This window comes from Carya illinoinensis, chromosome 1 (genome assembly GCF_018687715.1).
Source record: "Carya illinoinensis cultivar Pawnee chromosome 1, C.illinoinensisPawnee_v1, whole genome shotgun sequence".
Taxonomy (NCBI): domain Eukaryota; kingdom Viridiplantae; phylum Streptophyta; class Magnoliopsida; order Fagales; family Juglandaceae; genus Carya; species Carya illinoinensis.
Window position 1 is genome coordinate 37,844,824 of NC_056752.1, and position 18,863 is coordinate 37,863,686.

General features: G+C 34.9%; 2 protein-coding genes across 9 annotated transcripts; both read left to right on the plus strand.

Moving 5' to 3' along the window:
• The first annotated feature begins 776 nt into the window (after nt 1–776).
• LOC122317415 (hydroxyproline O-galactosyltransferase GALT3) lies at nt 777–10,158 on the plus strand. 7 transcript variants are annotated; one of them, XR_006244466.1, is made up of 9 exons: nt 778–1,085; nt 1,731–2,654; nt 2,999–3,234; nt 3,356–3,634; nt 4,113–4,241; nt 8,822–8,998; nt 9,082–9,189; nt 9,324–9,602; nt 9,684–9,825. XR_006244466.1 is itself a non-coding variant. In XM_043134546.1 (8 exons), exons 2-8 carry the CDS (start codon nt 1,883–1,885, stop codon nt 9,328–9,330), a joined length of 1,692 nt encoding a protein of 563 aa, XP_042990480.1. In that variant the 5' UTR covers nt 777–1,085; nt 1,731–1,882; the 3' UTR covers nt 9,331–9,466. The 7 variants fall into 7 exon arrangements, 5 of the variants coding, with proteins under 5 accessions (XP_042990480.1, XP_042990471.1, XP_042990441.1 ...); XR_006244462.1 differs by having other exon boundaries at nt 9,324–9,608; nt 9,684–9,824; XM_043134546.1 differs by lacking the exon at nt 9,684–9,825 and having other exon boundaries at nt 777–1,085; nt 8,822–8,982; nt 9,324–9,466.
• Nucleotides 10,159–14,663: 4,505 nt separating this feature from the next.
• Nucleotides 14,664–18,310, plus strand: LOC122317443 (probable protein phosphatase 2C 49). Of its 2 annotated transcripts, none has more exons than XM_043134551.1 (2): nt 14,664–15,055; nt 16,991–18,310. In XM_043134551.1, exons 1-2 carry the CDS (start codon nt 14,867–14,869, stop codon nt 17,990–17,992), a joined length of 1,191 nt encoding a protein of 396 aa, XP_042990485.1. In that variant the 5' UTR covers nt 14,664–14,866; the 3' UTR covers nt 17,993–18,310. The 2 variants fall into 2 exon arrangements, with proteins under 2 accessions (XP_042990485.1, XP_042990493.1); XM_043134559.1 differs by lacking the exon at nt 14,664–15,055 and adding an exon at nt 15,062–16,878.
• The last annotated feature ends 553 nt before the right edge of the window (nt 18,311–18,863 follow it).

Consider the following 18,863-nt stretch of genomic DNA (forward strand, 5'->3'; position numbering starts at 1 on the left):
ACGATTAATGGATTCGTGAAAACTTATGGGGTTTTCACGAGATTCCTAAAGTTAATAGAAATTTCACAATTGAATTTCTAGCGGGCTGTTACACGTTGTTTACGACATTTTCCATTGGAGAAGGAGGACAAGGTGGTGGGAACGTGAAGAGGAACTGTGAAGCATGAGAAGAGACTAAAAGAGTGGCGAGTGATAAAAAGATCTATGTTTGTTTTATTTTCTAAAATTTAATAAAAATATTATAAAGTTAAAAATTATTTGAATTTAATAATTTTTTTTAATTTAAAAAAGTATTGTTATGTTTTGTGTTTTGTTTAAGAGTTTGGAAAATTTGTAATTATTAGATGAAAAAATTGAAAATTTTAAATTGAAAATATTTTCTATTTGATTGACATTTGGAAAGAAAATATCTAAAATTATTTGATAATATTTGAGATATATTATGCTGCCAAACCGGATCGGATTATTCTTAGAATCTTTAGACCCATAATCAAGGTGTGGTGTGTTATCTTAAACCAATATAATTTCTCTTGATTCTGTTTGGATATAAAAAGTATTTCGTTTCATCTTATTTTATCATTATAATTTTTTTAAATTTTTATATAAAATATAATAAATAATTTAAAATTTTTAAATTTTAAAATAATATTTTAAGAATTAAAATTAAATTTATCTCAATTTAACTCATGAAAAAAAAAAAAAAAACTGTTCAAAGTTTTCTTTGAAGTAAAGGAAAATCTACAGTCATTCACTTGCCTTTTTAACCTCCAAGTTCCGACAAAAGCAGTGATCATGAGACTTCGACTTGACAAGCCAACCGTCCAAGTTGAAAACAAGCTGGAAGTTCGAAACTGGAGTGATTCTAGAAACTCGAAAGTTGAAAAACCTCCCAAACCCTCCAAAAATTCCCAAGACAAATAATCTGAGAAAAACAAAGAGCTCGGTTTCCTTTTTTTTTTTCTTTTATTTTTACTTTTTATTTTATTTTGGGTTGGAGTCTTGGAGATTCGGTTTCTGCATTTGAGTTCCGATTTCAGATCCCTGGGTTCTTTACTATTGCACGCGCGCTGGAGGATCCATGTCAGGTATGCATGCATGATTCTGTACTGTGGAAAGGGTTTTTAAACTTCGTAGTATACACTTATTTCTGACCACACTTTCACGGATTGCTTTGCTTTGTCTAATATTTACTAAACATGGACTTGGATTAGTTGAATACTTGATTTTTTTATCCGGGCGGTTCAATGTTTGACGAACTTAAGTTTTGACCGTGCAATGTTGCCGCTAATGTTCCTACTTACCTAATATGGAAGTTTGTCGAATTTTGGTAGATGGAAGCTAAGCTGTTTTCCTAGTTTAAGTTTCTTTATTAGCTCTTAGATTTTTAAGACTATATGAGCACCTATTGTTTGGTTATTGAGAACACGAGAGGAAAGAAAACTGAAAATTAAATTTCATTTACTCCATTTCCTTTTATGTTTTCAATCAAATACTGAAATTTGACTCAAATAACTCAAGTAGCTTCCCCAATCTTAGATGAGGAAACCTTGAGTTTTGATATAAATTTTAATCAAATTTAGGATGTCTTTTTGGCTTTCGACACTGCCCCATCATTTAAACAGAGCTTCGTTAGTTTTCTCAGCCATTTTACCGCCTGAGACAAGTCCTTGGGGCTTTTGGTTTTGTAATTTCCTGACAGTTTGTTTTAACAATTCGAAACTGTTTCATAGCTCCATTATGATCCAGAATGTATCGTAATGATAGAAGATGGCAATCCAAGAAGTGGAATACATACTATTTGCATTTATTGCTCACAACATGGATAAAAGAAGAGTTAAAATGGTTGTTGCAGCTAGTTATCTAGTTTAGCTGTAAGTTGGAAATGAAGAAGTGGTTTGGAGGCATGTTTGTCCTGGCTCTTGTTATGATCTTGGTTCTCCGTTACAGCCTTATGGGAATCCAGCCAAAGAAGCAGTCGGCTTATAGTTTTTTTAAAAACCATCCGCCCAATGAGTCTCAGAAAAGGGACAGTGGCTCCATTAGGTCTTCAGAAATGCAAGCGAAGAAAGTTGCAAAGCCATCAATAAAGACCCCACTTGTAAATATTGAAGGACTCAGTGATCTCTATGCTTCCAAGAATCTTTCTGAAAAAGAGTTAAAGGCCTTACTTGTATGGGCTCACTTGCGTACACTACTGTCCAGATCTGACGCTCTGCCTGGAACAGCGGAAGGTGTTAAAGAGGCTTCCATAGCTTGGAATGATTTGTCCTCAACAATTGAGAAGGAAAAATCCTCCAAGTATAGCAACACTAACAGCTCCAAAGATAGAAATTGTCCTTACTCTGTGAGTACACTTGATCAGACAGCGCTGAATGGTGTAGTCATTCTCGAGATCCCATGCGGTTTAGTTGAGGATTCTTCCATTACTTTAGTTGGCATTCCTAATGGGCAGCATGGAAGCTTTCAAATTGAACTTGTAGGCTCACAAATTTCTGGGGAGCCCACGCTTCCTATCATCTTACATTTCAATGTCAGTCTGCCTGGAGATAATATGACAGAAGAGCCTTTTATCATTCAGAATACATGGACTAGTGAAGCTGGGTGGGGAAAAGAGGAAAAGTGTCCTGCTCATAGGTCTGCTAACATTGTCAAAGGTGTGTTCCATAACACATTTTTGTCAAACAGATTTGCATCATATGAGAGTGTAGTTAAAATAATGTGACTAGTCCAAATCAATTCTCTGGCAGCTTGCAGGTGCTTTGGACTGTATTTAGTTTTATTGGTGATAGAACCATACTGTCATCATTTAATTTGGCACAGAACAAACACATAAGTCACATATACAAACTTACTCAACTCATGTATTTTCAATAATTGTATAATGTTTAAGCCATATATTTTCAAGACCAGGAGCTTGTTATTTAGCATTTTTTTATCTTTCACATATTCGAAGTGGTTCTTGTGGTTAGTATCTAAAATATCTTAGCATATTTTACAGTTGATGGACTCGTTCTTTGCAATGAACAAATTGTCAGGAGCAATGTGGAAGAGAATGCAAATGTGAGTCATCCTAGTAGTGACATGTTGAGCAGTGTTTCCCGGGGAAGCGCCCATGGAAGTGCTAGTTTCCCATTTGTTGAAGGGAATCCTTTTACTGCCACATTGTGGGTTGGTATAGAGGGGTTTCACATGACTGTGAGTGGAAGGCATGAAACGTCCTTTGCATATAGGGAGGTAAGGTGCTAGGTTATGTCTATGATATATAATAAAATGTGAAGCTGGGTAATATTGTGGAATTATGCATTTTTTATGGGAGTGATCAATCCTACCCTAGATGCAATTTCTACCAATGCAGAAACTTGAGCCATGGTCAGTTAGCAGAGTCAAAGTAACAGGTGGCTTGGATCTCTTATCTGCCTTTGCTAAAGGCTTGCCTGTTTCTGAAGATAATGATTTAGTTCTTGATGTGGAGCATCTCAAGGCTCCATCAGTTTCCAGAAAAAGATGTGTAATGTTGGTTGGTGTGTTCTCAACTGGAAATAATTTTGAGCGTCGAATGGCACTGAGGCGGTCTTGGATGCAATATGAGGCTGTACGTTCAGGGGATGTGGCTGTTCGATTTTTTGTTGGCCTTGTAAGTGATAGAACACATTCTGGATGGTGTTACTTTGTTCATATCAAGATGGCATTAATGCTATTACTTTGCTTTGGCGGTTCACAAAAATTAATCTTAGGCTGTAAATTTGTTTTCCTATGTCTTACTTGTCTGTTGAATGAGGAGGGTAATTATCATAAGTTATTGTTTATTATTGTTGAGACGGTTTTAGTAATTCTCACAGGTGGTGGCATTATTGTGTTTATGGTACCTTACTTGGGAATTTAGACTAAAATGTATCCCATAGGACCAAGCTCCTCCAGTCAGTCGGCTTGGCAAGATTCCATTGAAAATTGTATATATGATATATTATTCTTCTTTTAACATGTTTAATATCTGATTCTAGCCTATTTCAGTACCCCTTGCCATTAGGGTTGTGCTATCTATTGAAATGGTCAGCTGATGAGAAAGACAGTGTGCTAACTTTGATTCCTTTTCTTCTGGGGGGTACCTGCAGCACAAGAACAGCCAAGTCAATTTTGAGCTATGGAGAGAAGCTCAAGCATATGGGGATGTCCAGCTGATGCCCTTTGTTGACTATTACAGCTTGATCGCTTTGAAAACAATAGCAATTTGCATCCTGGGGGTGAGTTAATCTGATTTGAATATTAAACAGAGATAATCATGTTATTGCAGCCATTTATTGCTACAAGCAAAATTATTCTCCTAAAAATTTCCCTAATCTCTGTGCTCGTTCATATTTAGGTTACCTTAGAGAATTTTGTTTTCCTTAATTGCAGAAGTTTACGTTGTTGCATAGGATGCTTTATTACTTTGAATAAAAATGAATAAAGCAGCCTTATCTTTGGAAGATTACTGAATACCATACAAAGAAAACATGCAGCATATGACTTCACTGCCTAATCTATGAACCAAAAAGTCTTGAAAATAACAGTTTTAGGCTCTATTCACTACTATTCATAAACAGTTTATTACCATTCACTACTATTTACAGATCATCTGAGATCACCTTAACATCCAAATGTAGCCTTAGACTCCATTTGGATACTAAGACTATCTCAAATGATCTGTGAATAGTTGTAAAAATAGCAGTGAAATAATAGTGAATAGTAGTGAAGTAATCTGAAAAATATTTGAGGACAGCTGTATTCCCAAATAGACCCTTAAGTTAACAAGTTTGGAATGATCTGTGGACACTTGGAGTATCTCATAGTTCTGTGAATAGTAGTGAAATGATCTATGAATAGTAGTGAAATGATTTGAGTTAGGATATTTTATTGGGTTTTGAGAAATAAGATAGAAAAAATTGAATAAAAATATTATAAAATTAAAAAAAATAATATAATTTATTATTATTGTTGTTTTTGTTGTTTTGGTTTTGAAGTTTGAAAAAGTTGAATTGATTTTGTGTTTTGTTTTTAAGTTTGTAAAAGTTGTAATGATTAGGTAATATGATTAGATGAAAAAGTTGAAGATTTAAAATTGAAAAATGTTTTATTTAAGTGATGTTTGGGAATGAAATTGTGAGAAGTTTTGAGAATTTCTCATCTCATTTCATTACTCAAACATACGCTTAAACTAGTTTACCTTTATATAGTTCTAAATGTAGCCTTTTTGTTCAATTGGCTTTCCCCCTTTTTTCTCGCCCTTTTCTTTCCGCCATCCCTCAAAATAGGTTAGTAGAGCCCTGTGCATAGAATTAGGGGTGCTACCTGCACCCCCGAGGCGGGGGAGACTGCATTCCACACCCCACAACGGCCCTAGCGGGGGATGTGGTTTCCCCCCGGGATCCGGCTCCGCATCCCATGAGACCCCCGTCCGGGGCAAATGGGCCCAGGGCCCACTGGGCTCAAAACCTCTTTCTAGGCCATTTTGGGCCCTATTTTTTTATTTTTTATTTTTTTATTTTTTAAGTCTTAAAAAAATAAAAATTATATTTTACAATTTACATATAACATAAAATTAAACAAAGGTTGTTTAAAGCATAAAACATAAAAATCTAAGTATTCTAAGCTATTACAATAAAACAAATTAATCTAAAACTATTACAAATTAATCTAAAAATATTACAAATTGTCAAATAATTGAAATGAATAATATTACAATATTAGAAAGTGTATTTGGCAGACTAACAAGATGGCTTTGAGTCCTGAGATTGGAATTTAGGTGTGGTGGGCAAGTGAGACTGAGAGAATATAAAACCTGAAACATTAATAGGAAAACAAATTAGAATTATAAACAATGTAATGATATATGCATATGTAAAAAATTTTAAAAACATGAAGCTACAAGTACAAACCTAGTGAGACTATCAAGGATTACTGATTAGATCATTGGGAGTTTGGGATTAGGGTTGGAACTTTGGCAAGTGAGGGTGTGAGACTATAAAACCTAAAAAACAATTGAAACTGCTTTCTTACTTGGTGGGCCCATAGGTGTAGGATTAGGGGTAGGGGTAGGGGTAGTGGTAGGAGGGTCAATAGGGTCAGGAGAGCTAGCACCAAGCCTAGTGGTTGGATTTGCCTCTCTATCCATTCCCCTGTTGACCGACAAAAACCTGACATACATGATGACATGATGCAAAAATCACAACACAATTTCATAAAATCATACAGTGATAAACATCAAAGTATTTTCAATATTGAAAATTTGAAACCCCATTCTATATTGAAACCCCAAAATTAACAGATTTGGGGTTTCAGTTAGGGGTGAAAACCGACATATCGGTTTCGGTTTTGGACAAAAACCGAAACCGCACCGATGGGGTGAAAATGATGAAAATCTTGACCGAAACAAGCCGAAGAAGGGGGAGGAAACCGTCGTCCTCGGTCTCGGCAAAACTCCGGTCGGTTCGTCGGCGTCGTCGGTGGCTGTGTGCGCCGTGAGAGAGAGCGAGAGACTACGGTGAAGCCGCGAGATTTTTGAGAGAGAGAGAGAGAGAGAGAGAGAGAGAGAGAGAGAGAGAGAGAGAGAGAGAGAGAGATATGATGCCGCGAGGTGAGCTTAGAGAGAGAGAGGGGGCTGGCGACGGAGGGGGCCTTGCGTGCGCCTTGAGAGAGAGAGAGAGAGAGAGAGAGAGAGAGAGAGAGAGGAGCGGCGGCTGGTGAGAGTGAGAGATACGAAGAAGAAGAAGAAGACGACGACGAAGGGAACGGTGCTGTGTTAACCCTAGAGTTAAAACGGCGCCGTTCGTTTAAATTTTTTTTCCAATACTAAGCCATAAAACGACGCCGTTTCACTTCAGTTTTAAGTGAAACGGCGTCGTTTCATATATGTATAAATAAAAATATATATATACTTAAACCATCGGTTGGTTCAGCGGTCCGGCCCAAGTTCAAACCGGGACCGGACATCAGTTTTGAATAAAATCTACCGTGCGCCGACCGGTTCTACTCCGGTTTCGACCGGTTCCGATCTCCGTGGCTGGTCTGAGTCGGTTCCGGTCGGTTCTTCGGTATTTTGTACAGCCCTAGTTTCAGTATTGAAACTCATAGATAAAATTGGGGGCCTAAAACAGATTGCTAAATTAAATTAGGGATTAATTTAGGGTTTTAGATTGAAACTCTAGATTTACAATTTTACATCTCAAATTCCACCAAACATCATCACAAATTCACACAAATATCTCCACAAATCACAACCCCATCCTCCAAATCCATTTATGAATCCCATCCTCCATAGTCCAATGACTCTAATCCGAAAATTAAAAATTAATTTAGGGTCCTCGAGGTACTTACAAGATGAAGACGTTGGAGATAGACACACAGACTCGATGAGGGCGACAGCGTGAGGTGATGGCAACGGTCACAGGAACGAATGAGAGAGAGAGGTTTATGTGTGGGTTGTGAGGCAAGAGAGAGAGGCCAGAGGTGAGAGAGAGAGCTGAGGGTGTCTAAGAGAGGGTAGTCGAGAAGGGGGAATTTATGCATTAAACAAAACAGCGTCGTTTTATTTAATATATATATATATATATATAAATATACATATTTATATATATAAGGTGCAGGGCGGGGTAAATGTGGACTGGGGCCAAGCTCGGTCCATCCCCTGTACCCGCAGTGGTGCCCGAATGCGGGCAGATTGCCCCGCCACCCACATCCGGTGGAAGGGGCCACCGCCCCTCCCAGGAAGGGGTGGGGCGGGGTGGGGCCGGGTAGCAGGGGATAGGGCCTTGCTTCCCTCCCCTGCATAGAAGCCAAGCATGGCATTCTATGCCTTCCCTTTTCTTTGCAGGTTGGTTATTCGTCTGGCTTATGATGTACTTGGAGGCCCTCATCCAAACGAGTATCTTACACAGAGCTGACAAGGAATTCCATTAATAACTGACCGTCTTGATCTTTTGGAACAACTCGATGAATTTAGTAGATCTTTTTAGGAGGCCCCAATGACCATAGATAGAAACTATTTAATTTTCATGGTGCGATGGTTGCCTACATTCTAGTGCTAAACTGTAACAGAAAAGTGTCAGTTCAATACCTACATGGATGTTGGCCTTAATTCATAGGTTCAGGAGGTAAAATAAGTACTGGAATGGTTTGGAAACCTGAGCATTGTTTTTTCTATTATTCTTTCTAGATGGTGCAGAGGAAGAGAACCTAACGTTGGTTGCTGTTACATGGAGCAATCAGATTTTTTTTTTGTCATAGGCTGCATGGAGCGATTAAAGATCACTCATATGTCAGGAACGGCCTTTTAACTGACGGTACCACACATCTGACTTGTTCAGGATCATGCATATCTATGTCAATTTATATTGCAGAAATTTGTTTTGAGGACAAAAAAGCCATGTAAACTAATTTTTAAACAAGAAACTAATACAAATACAGCCATTAAGCTGAGGAATGGAAGGAGCTTCAAATATTGTGAGTGATCAGTGGACTAGCTTAGAATGTTTTTCTTTAGTACTATATTCCATTAATCAATTGTAATAAATTATAATGGCCTGAACATTCAATCTCTAGACATCATGCATAGGTTTTGCGCCTATATATGTCCCATGTACCTGGGTTATGTCTATTTCTTTCATCAATAAAATGCTTCTTTACTGATGAAAAAAATGGTCTGCTTTAGGGCTTTTCACTAATTTAGCTATGGCTCATCTGATGTTTACCTATATGCTCTTTAGAATTTACCATTAGCTGTGGCACTCCAGCAAATGAAGATTTCATATTTGCTTATCAAATGTCTTATTTTCTAAACATGCAGACCAAAGTTCTTCCTGCCAAATATATTATGAAAACAGATGATGATGCTTTTGTTAGGATCGATGAAGTTCTCTCTAGTCTCAAGGGAAAGGCAGCGAATGGCCTCTTGTATGGTCTTATTTCTTTTGAATCAGCACCCCATAGGGACAAAGACAGTAAATGGTATATTAGTACTGAGGTATCCATCTTTGTAAAGTTTCTATTTTATATGAATTACATTGTGCTTTTTTACTTGAATTTGATAATTCTCTCTCATTGAAGGAATGGCCCCATGCTTCATATCCACCATGGGCCCATGGGCCAGGATATATTATCTCTCGAGACATCGCAAAATTCATTGTCCGTGGGCACCAGGAAAGAGGCCTTAAGGTAAGATGTACTTAAAATTGTTCTATTTGTAAAGAGAAGGTTGAGAAAGAAGAAACGTGGACAGATAGATAGACACGGTGTTTAGGGAGTTGTTGGAACAATCAATGATTTGCAAATCCCATTCATATTGATAGGTTTTGAACTTCATCACAAGGACTGCTCGAGTCTGTAGCTTTATTTATGCTATACTTATGTGTGCGAGGATTCAAAACTTTGCAAAGCCTGTAGTTGTGCCGGTCTGCACAGGGGAAGCTGCTCTAGTTTGTTACCAAGATGCATCAAGATAGCCCTGTTCTGACTCTATGTCAAACAAACCTTTGAGTCATCAGTGTTGCTATGATACATGTCCCCAAGGAATTAACAAATTGCCATAGAACCTGCATTTTTGTGCTAGTTGCTATGTTATTCTCACAGTTATGGTAATTTCTTGTCTGTCTTATAAAAAAAGTTATGGTAATTTCTTCTTCTTGACACTTGGTCATTACACTTTTCAGCTTTTTAAACTAGAAGATGTGGCGATGGGCATATGGATTGAACAATATAAGAAGAGCGGTCAAGAAGTGCATTACATAAATGATGATAGGTTTTTCAATGCCGGATGCGAACAGGATTATGTTCTCGCACATTATCAAGGCGCAAGGAAGGTGTTGTGCCTTTGGGAGATGCTTCAGAAAGAGCACAAGGCCATTTGCTGCGAGTAAACATCAAGTTTAATGACGCATGAAAGAATGAGCAGCTCAACTCTTTGATGTAGAGTCAAGTCAAAAGCAGTTTGGCAACTGGAATTTGAATTGCATTTCTTGAAACTATTGGTATTCTATTCTTTGTTGCATGCCCTGGTGGCATGCCATGCAATGCTAGATATTCCCAGTTTGGCAATGAGTTCGTCTTTCTTCGTTATTTTGTACTGATATTTTTTCCTCTTTTTTGGTGACTTCGTCTCAATTTATTATTGTTCATATATGCCAATTTTTGGCCGTTGTGAAGGGGTCAAAGTTTAGCATCCAAGAGAAAAAAAAGAAAAAGAAGATGGGTGACGAGCTTTCTGGTTGTACTCTTGTAAGAAAGGATAGATAGAACCCCCTTGGTACTTTTTTCCTCGAATAAAGCACAACAAAGTGGATTTATTTCTGCTCGTTACGTAGTTGGACCATTGTATTCCTATATTGGGCTGGTGCAGCCCATTAGACCAAGAGATGATATTTTGGGCTTTAACAACCAAGGCCCAACAAGAGTTGCATTTTAGTCTTTTATAATATCAATTGTAGCCCGAATGTTATATGAAAAAATCTTCGCAACCTTCCAACATTCCACCTTTTTTTTAATTTTTATTATTTTATCTTTTATCAAATATTTAATATATAAATAATAAATAAAATAATTAAATTAATTTAAAAAGAATAAATTTAAAAAAAATATTAAAAAATTGAAAAAAAGTGGGGTATTGGGATGTTGGGAGGTTGTGTAGCAAAATCTATGTTATATATTATATTTTTATTTTATTATATAAGATATGGTATATTTATCATAATTAGATAATAAAAAATTATTAAATAAAAGATCATTTAATAGTGATAAATATATTATATTATACATAATAAAAGATGATGGTATAATGTATAAATTTCCTATACCCTCTTTATATACATTTTTTTTTTCCCTTCCAGAAATGTGTACAAGGACTGTAGAGAGGTGGGTGACGTGGCTTTATTTATTTAATTATTTATTTTTCTGCCGTGTACACTAATAGGCCACGTTTGCTTAAATCTAGAAGCATCGCCAAGACCCCCAACAGCCCTATGGTATATTATATATCACTGTAAAATGTGATAGCGACGTTTTTTGTTCCAACAAGGAAAATGTGATCGTATTCCCATTTACAATTACTTAGGAGTGATAAATGCCTCTTAAATAATATTGCCAACCAGACCCCACACTGAACGTAGCTTGCCATCCCATTCACATTTGCAATATAACGCATGTACCTGCTTGCTTCACATGCATTCTACCCTTCCATCTATTTATATTATATTATATCCTATTTGACATGACTTTCATAGATGTTATAATTTATTGGAAACCTTATTTTTAATTAATGCTAGAAGTAAATGATATTATCATCCAATCAAATTCCACAAATTCAAGCATATTTTTTTAGAATAATACTAAATACAGTTTTAAACTATACAAATTTTGTACGTTTCTTTGTTTTTTTTAAAATGTAAATTTGAGAACTATTTGTGAAAAAAATCTTATTTTAACAGCCATTCAAGAGGCACGAGGGCTTTACCTACCGGCTGCCGCCACTTGATTCTATACGTTGCTGTATAGTTGTAACTCCTAGAGTTACACGTGGCATCTCCAATTCTCAAATCAACCATGAATCCATGATTACCCTCCCTAATTCACATGCCAGACAGCCAGAGTTGTTTTTTTTTCGTAGAAATGTTTTCGGGATCCGAATTTTGTGTCTCGAATGTTTTTCTTATTTAACGGTTAATAAAATATTTTTTTAGTAATTTTACGAATTTTTTTATTTTAAAAGAAATATAAATAATTTTTTTTTATCTCCTTATTCGGTGGGTTCTCTACCACTACTCTTTTTTGTGTGGGTATTGTCCAATTTCTAATCAATCCAATTCCGCTTATTTGTCTATAAAATAGCTTTTTCTAATCAACACGCGCCTCTATTTACAACAAAGAGGTCAGATATTTTTCAAGATTTTGAATTTCATTCCGTTGCAGTCGGAATGGCCGGCCATTTCAATATAGTATCCAGTATATTCTACTACCTAATTTTATTTCACTTCAAATTCCAGTCATTTCAATCTCGTTTCGACTATTCCGGTCATTTCAATCGGAATTAAGCGTTTCGGTCTATATTCCATTTCGAACAGTTTTTGTAATTTTTTTATATTTAAATGACATTTTTATAAATTTTAAATCCAAATGGTATTTAATTCATTCCAAAATATAAAATATATTTATATAATTTTAACTTTTTTTATAATTTTAAATATGTCCCCTCATTCTCTATTTTTTAAGTATTATTATTTTTAATAATTCATCTATTCTTTAATTTTTTTCTTTATTTTTATGTCTTAACTCAAGTTTGTGATTTTTTTCAATATATATTTATTTTATAAATATTTAATTATTCTATATATATACACATATACATGATACACACTTAAATTTATATGTATTTATTTTATTGGTTGTTAGTTTATATATAATATATAATTAATACTGAAATGGTACACCGAAACGTATTGGTACCGAAATATTTCGTTCCAATACTTCAACTAGAATGATCTCGGGAACGGATTTTAAAATTTTGTTTTTTTCTAGTAGAAATCTTGCCAGAAGCAACAGAACCACACCTTCTAATGAATTATCAAATCGATCATTTTTGTCATCTCTATCTCGGAGAACTAGATTCAAACCCTCCACTCTTTTGTTTATAATAATAATAAAAATTGGAGTAATATTTTTTTAATCACTATATAAAAAAATAAAAATAATAATAATAATAAAAATTAGAGTGGAAAAAATGAAGGGATCCCTATCATTTTCCTACAATAGTAATAGATTTGTGTTGGGTCTGACTCACCTCTTTATTATTGTTATTAATTTATATATATATATATATATATATTTTGCGTAATGCATATGGAAAATGGGTGTAATTGATTAACGTGATACCTACGCCCCTCCCTTTAAATTTTATTTTACTTTAATTGGGTTATACCTTTCTCAAAGCATCTACATACACAACAAAAAAGGAAAGAAAACTTAAGAGGTAAGCCAATGTGATTGGTCATTACAAATGAATTGAGTCTGGATCTGGCGGCAGCCACTTTGTAAAAGTCCCTGCTATATGACTTTTGTAAAACCCCTTAACTACTAGCACACGTACGCAACCCCATCTTGAATATTAATGCACGTCACCAACAAACAAACGGAGCTTTAATCATTTTGCTCTCCATGAAAAATATCTAAATGATTTCTGATACATTTGTAGCGTCGGTAAGTTTGCGCACTCGTTTTGATATGACTTTGAGTGTACTAAAAACAAAAAAAACATTAAAAAAATTAAAAAAGAAGAAGAAGAAGAAGAAGTTATCTTGTCATATGAATCTTATTATTAAATTTTTTTTAATGTAAAATTTATATATTCTAAAATTATATAAATCATATCGCTTTTATAAAATTATTATTTTCAAATCATTCAACTGTCATTAAAAAATTAGGTATAGTATAATGGAATAATATTATGTATGATTATAGAATGTATAAGTATCGTTCAATCATTTTAAAAATAAATAAGATTTATTATTAAAAAATTAAATTTTTTTATATTTATTTATATTTACTTATTTTTTTTAAAAAAAATTATGTAATACTCGCATATTTTATCACTATAAATATCATTTCTTAATTTAAAGGTAAAAAAAAAAGGGAACAATTGCGTCTACGTATGGTTCTTTCTCCCATTATAGATAACTACATTTCTAACTTTATTGCCTTAAGGTTTACGTCATTTTAGTGGGTTGCATGCGGGACAAAACATAGAACTTTTCCACCAAACCACTGTTTCCTTTTGAAGAAGTTATCCAATTTATCCGAGTGATGTCAATTCTCAAATTTTTTACTATTATTTATTATTATTTATAAATTATTTTGTTACTATTTACAAATACCATTAAAGCCTTATATTTATTATTTACAAATAACTATAGTAAATCATTGCCTGTTGTTAAATAATATCCATAATTTGTTAACCCATGTATTTTTTATAATTTAAGAAGATTAACATCATTAAATATATCTATGGAGAATGAAAATCACATATTAAATATTAGAAAAATATTTTAATCATAAAAATTTTTATAACAGTAAATTTAATAACTTACGAACTGACATAATTTGATATGATAGATTATATTATAGAGTTTTTTTTTTATTATTATAAAATAAGTTTAACATATTCACATATGTTTATGAGTTTACTATTAATTGACATGATATGATATAATAAATCAAATAATAAAATTAATTTTATTATAAAATAAATTTAATATATCATATAAAATTATTTTTATTTGTAATTTCTTTTTATAAAAGATATTGTTAGCAGGCTGTCCAACCGTTACTAGTGTATTTAAATTTTTTCTTTTTTTTTTTTATTTTTTCAAAAAAATTTTAACATTCTTAATTATTAAGAATTTTTTTTATTAATAGTCAATTATTTAACTATTAAATTAAAAAAATTAAAATTGAAAAAAATGTAATAAGTTTGAGTGATAAATTTGACGCTATCATTTTCTTTTTATAAAATCATTTTATCCCGTAGCCGTCGTTCACCCGGGTTCAAGCGGTTCTGTTTGAGCTGGCTAGTGTCGGTTACAAAACCGGTTGCACCGGCCCAACCGGTGTTTACTCTCCCAAGTCGACCTGGTTATAATCTCCAGAACCCATTCCAAAAACCAAAACAATGCAATATCCCTCGCAATATAGCACGTAAAAATTCCTTTGACGGAGCAAACAGAAAACGCTACTAATTCAATTCGCAGGAAATCCCACTGATTCAATTCGCAGAAAATCCTACTGATTCAATTCGCAGAAAATCTCAAAACTCGTGCAATTCTCTGAGTCGCAGATCACCCTAGCTGAGATGATCGCTAGCCAGAACATGGTGGCTGAGGCTGAGGTTATCTGCCAGCCGAACCTCCCCGTGCTGGACGTGAAGTATCATCTGCGCGTGGCTACCACCCAAGAACACAACCTTCCGATCGATTTGGTGGCCTCCCCTTCTTCTTCTTCTTCTTCTACTATCTCTGCTGATATGTCACGCTTCGATTCCGTACGTTTCTTGAATTCCAAAAAGCTGTTCTTGTTTTTTGAAGTTATGGTTGTCTTGGTTTTTTATTTTTTATTTTTTACGGGTCCATTGATCCCAGTACTTGAAGCCTTATACTTGCGCTGGTTTAAGGTTTAAGCACGATTTGTTGCTCGCATAATTTATTGGGGGATGATTACAAGATGTCTTATATTCATGGAGCTTGGAGTTCCAAAGTTTTTGGGTTATGATGGTTGAGAGAACTGAATTACTTGATTTTATGTTCTAGATTCTGATCTTTTTTCCAAAAATCGAAGCAATCAACTGAGATAATTGCAGAAAAAGTTTCAAATTCTTGTTGGTTTCCCGTTGCAGTAACTCGACACAAGCTTTTATTGATCTGCATAATTCTTGATTTGAATCACGATCTGGAATCTGGTTCTGTACTTAATTATTTATTTTTGGCCTTGTTTGCTAATCTAAGTTACACATATTTAGTTTTTGTACATTTATGGAAAAAGAAATTTGCCTTGCTAGAATTTTTGGCATTGGGGAATCCGTTTAATGGTATTAGTTCTTTTATGATATGTTTGATGTTTTTCCCCAACTTCATATTTGTCATAGGCTACTTTTTGTCTTAGCGAGTTTGTTTCCTTTACAAAGCTTGCAAATTTTTGGAGAGATTTATCAGGATTTGGTATTAGGAAGTCTTCTTGGTATGAAAGGATGGTGAATTACACAATTAGACCCTAGCAAGCACTGATGCCAATATAGAACATGCGTAAGATATGATACAATGGAAAATATTGAAAAATTAAGGATATTGCAGGGCAATTTCTTAATCAGTATTTTAGTTAATTTAGGATTAAGAAATGGGGTGGGTCCGAAGGGCCCTGCTTGGAGAGGTTCACCGACATAAAAAATAAAAATAAAAAAATAAAATAAAAAGAAGAAGTTAATTTAGGATTAAGAAATAAATAAAAATAAACTAAATGTTTAAAAACACACATACAGGTGATTTTGATCTATAATACATAATATATAAGCACGTTCAATCCCTATAAAATTATATTTATAATATAATTAAACAATCATAAAATCTATCAGCAGTTGTATAATTCAACAACTCAACAAAATTCAACAACAACAACAATAATAAAAGAATTAAGGCCACAGAGTGACAGTTTGCTGGTGTGACAAGAGGAGGTAGGTACTAAAGGACTGGGCGCTGGTATGAACCTCTGCTGTATATGCAGTGGTATGAACCTCAAATTGGATGATTCCGTAGCAGTGGTGGAACTAACAAGCTAAGTTTGAGCTTATTTGTGTCTGAGTTGGAAACTGGCATCCAGGGATCTTGGAGTAGCTGTGCTTCATAGATTATAGCCATATTTCCATCTAACTGGTGGCTTGTTTGTGCCAATTAATGATATTCCTAAGACTCTTCCTAAGGCTCTATTGTAACTATTTATAGATCAAGAGTTGTTTTGTGTCTTGATTTATAATTGGATAAGACATACGATGATTTGTAACATATAGCTGGCAGCTTTCCTTTCCGTGAATAAGAAATAAAGGAATGCAATCAACAGCTTGGGATTTTATTATGAACCTTTACAAAATATTTTTGATAAGTAAAATGAAAAACTTGAATATAATGTAAACAAGAAAAACCTAGAAAGGATGGAGGGGGGGCGGGGGGAATACATTTGGTAACATAAGTGCAGGAAAAGAACAAGGCGATATTTTGATAGCCTTCAAAGAGAACTGTTACAATTGCTGAAATCAGATCATGTTTTCTTTCAATGGATTTGATATGGGGCAGTTCTGTTTATGCTTCCTTGTTCAAAGTTATGTCATTTCCTTCCCTTTTTCTTTTTTCTTTTACAATTTCCTTGCAATGCATTAAGTAGATACCTTTGTGATTGGCTAACCTTTGGAAAATTGGAATTCTTCAATCAGGTGGTTAATTGCTCAGACACCATTAAAGATGCCATCATCATAGAAGCTTCTGCCGCAAAGTTTGTTCCAATTATTCGTTCTGGTAGCTATGCTGATATTGGACCAAGGATATCCATGGATGATGAACACATTCAAATTGATGATCTATCTTCCTACATGGGTTCCTTATTCAGGTGCCATATGCCTAGTGCTTTTTATGCAGTATTTGATGGTCATGGAGGGCCTGATGCAGCTACTTATATTAAGAAAAATGCTATGAGATTATTTTTTGAAGATGCTGATTTGCCCAAAACATCCGATATCGATGCCATCTACTTAAAAGAGTTGGAGGATTCTCATCGAAAAGCATTTTTATTGGCAGATCTTGCCTTGGCCAAGGAATGCAGTGTTAGCAATTCCTGTGGAACAACAGCACTGACTGCACTAATACTTGGAAGGCATTTACTGGTTGCAAATGCTGGTGACTGTCGAGCAGTACTCTGCCGGAAAGGACAAGCAGTTGAGATGTCTCAAGATCATAAGCCTTCTTATCTACCAGAACGAAAGCGGGTTGAGGAATTAGGTGGCAAGATCAATGACGGTTATCTCAATGATCTCAGTGTCACCCGAGCCCTTGGAGACTGGGACTTGAAATTCCCACCTGGTTCTGCATCACCTCTCAGCGCTGAACCAGATGTTCAACAGGTTGTGTTAACAGCTGATGATGAGTTCTTGATTATAGGTTGTGATGGGATCTGGGATGTCATGTCTAGCCAGTATGCAGTCAGTTTTGTCCGCCGAGGATTGAGGAAGCATGATGATCCACAGCAGTGTGCCAGGGATCTGGTCATGGAAGCATTACGCTTAAATACATCCGATAATGTCACCGTGCTTGTTATCTGCTTATCTCACCCTTCTCGTGAACATACTGTTGAGTCATGTCCTAGACGACAACGGTGGAGGCCTTGTTGTCTTTCTGAGGAGGCTCGACATAGATTGAAGAGCTTGCTAGAAGGGAACTGAATTTAAAGAATCCATTTTATTTACTGATATTTTAATGTGAGGATTTTTTTTACCCCCAGTAATGGCTGTTTCAGATAGTTTAGAGAAAGCGGCTAGCAATTTTGCCGGGGTTGAAAGAGAATTTGGGTTTTGTCCGAACCCTTCAATTGGAAGCTGTGTTTGTCATTGCCGAACATTTTGAATTGGACTCATTAGATGAGGGATATGTCTTATAACAGGATCTCTAGTGCAAGAGATTCAGTTACACAGTTATAAGCAAATGGACTCAAGACAAGTGTCATTGATTGTATATTTGTGATATATGTATGTTTCACTGTATGTTTAGGTCTCTCTCTCTCTCTCTCTCTCTCTCTCTCTCTCTCTCTCTCTCTCTATATATATATATATATATATATATATTGGTTATTTCTCAATAATGCCTTGGATAAAATGTGAGTGGGGCCATCAGTGTGGGTTAAAATATAAAGTGAAGGTAGCTTTTGGAGGCAAGAGGTTCGTCCATTTGGGATAACGTACTATATTATCATTACCTTCCCAAGCTCACCACCGGACAGAATCATAGAATGAACCACTGGAATTGGATATGCGTCGTTCATGTTTTTAGGGAAGCAATCGTAATCGTCGTCCTCCACCAAACATTCAGATGATGATGATGATAAGGTGTTTAAGGCTAACATTCTCTACCATTTCTATATATATATATTTGTTCCAAAATCTTTTAAATAAGAAGAAAATACACTTATATTCTTTGAGAAAAAGGAAATGAGAAATTCCCAAAATACATTGCGCTTCCCATTGTATCTTAATTATTTGGTAACACCGCAGATTTAGACATGTAATCATGTCTGTATATCATGTCTCGTGCTTACAT

Bases quoted from the DNA above. Each gene is read 5' to 3' on its own strand.
- LOC122317415 (XM_043134507.1), top strand. From the start codon at position 1,883: ATGAAGAAGTGGTTTGGAGGCATGTTTGTCCTGGCTCTTGTTATGATC. The intron at 8,999-9,081 runs GTATCCATCTTT...CTCTCATTGAAG, and splicing joins AATGGTATATTAGTACTGAG to GAATGGCCCCATGCTTCATA. The intron at 9,190-9,683 runs GTAAGATGTACT...TACACTTTTCAG, and splicing joins ACCAGGAAAGAGGCCTTAAG to CTTTTTAAACTAGAAGATGT.
- LOC122317443 (XM_043134551.1), top strand. From the start codon at position 14,867: ATGATCGCTAGCCAGAACATGGTGGCTGAGGCTGAGGTTATCTGCCAG. The intron at 15,056-16,990 runs GTACGTTTCTTG...TTCTTCAATCAG, and splicing joins ATATGTCACGCTTCGATTCC to GTGGTTAATTGCTCAGACAC.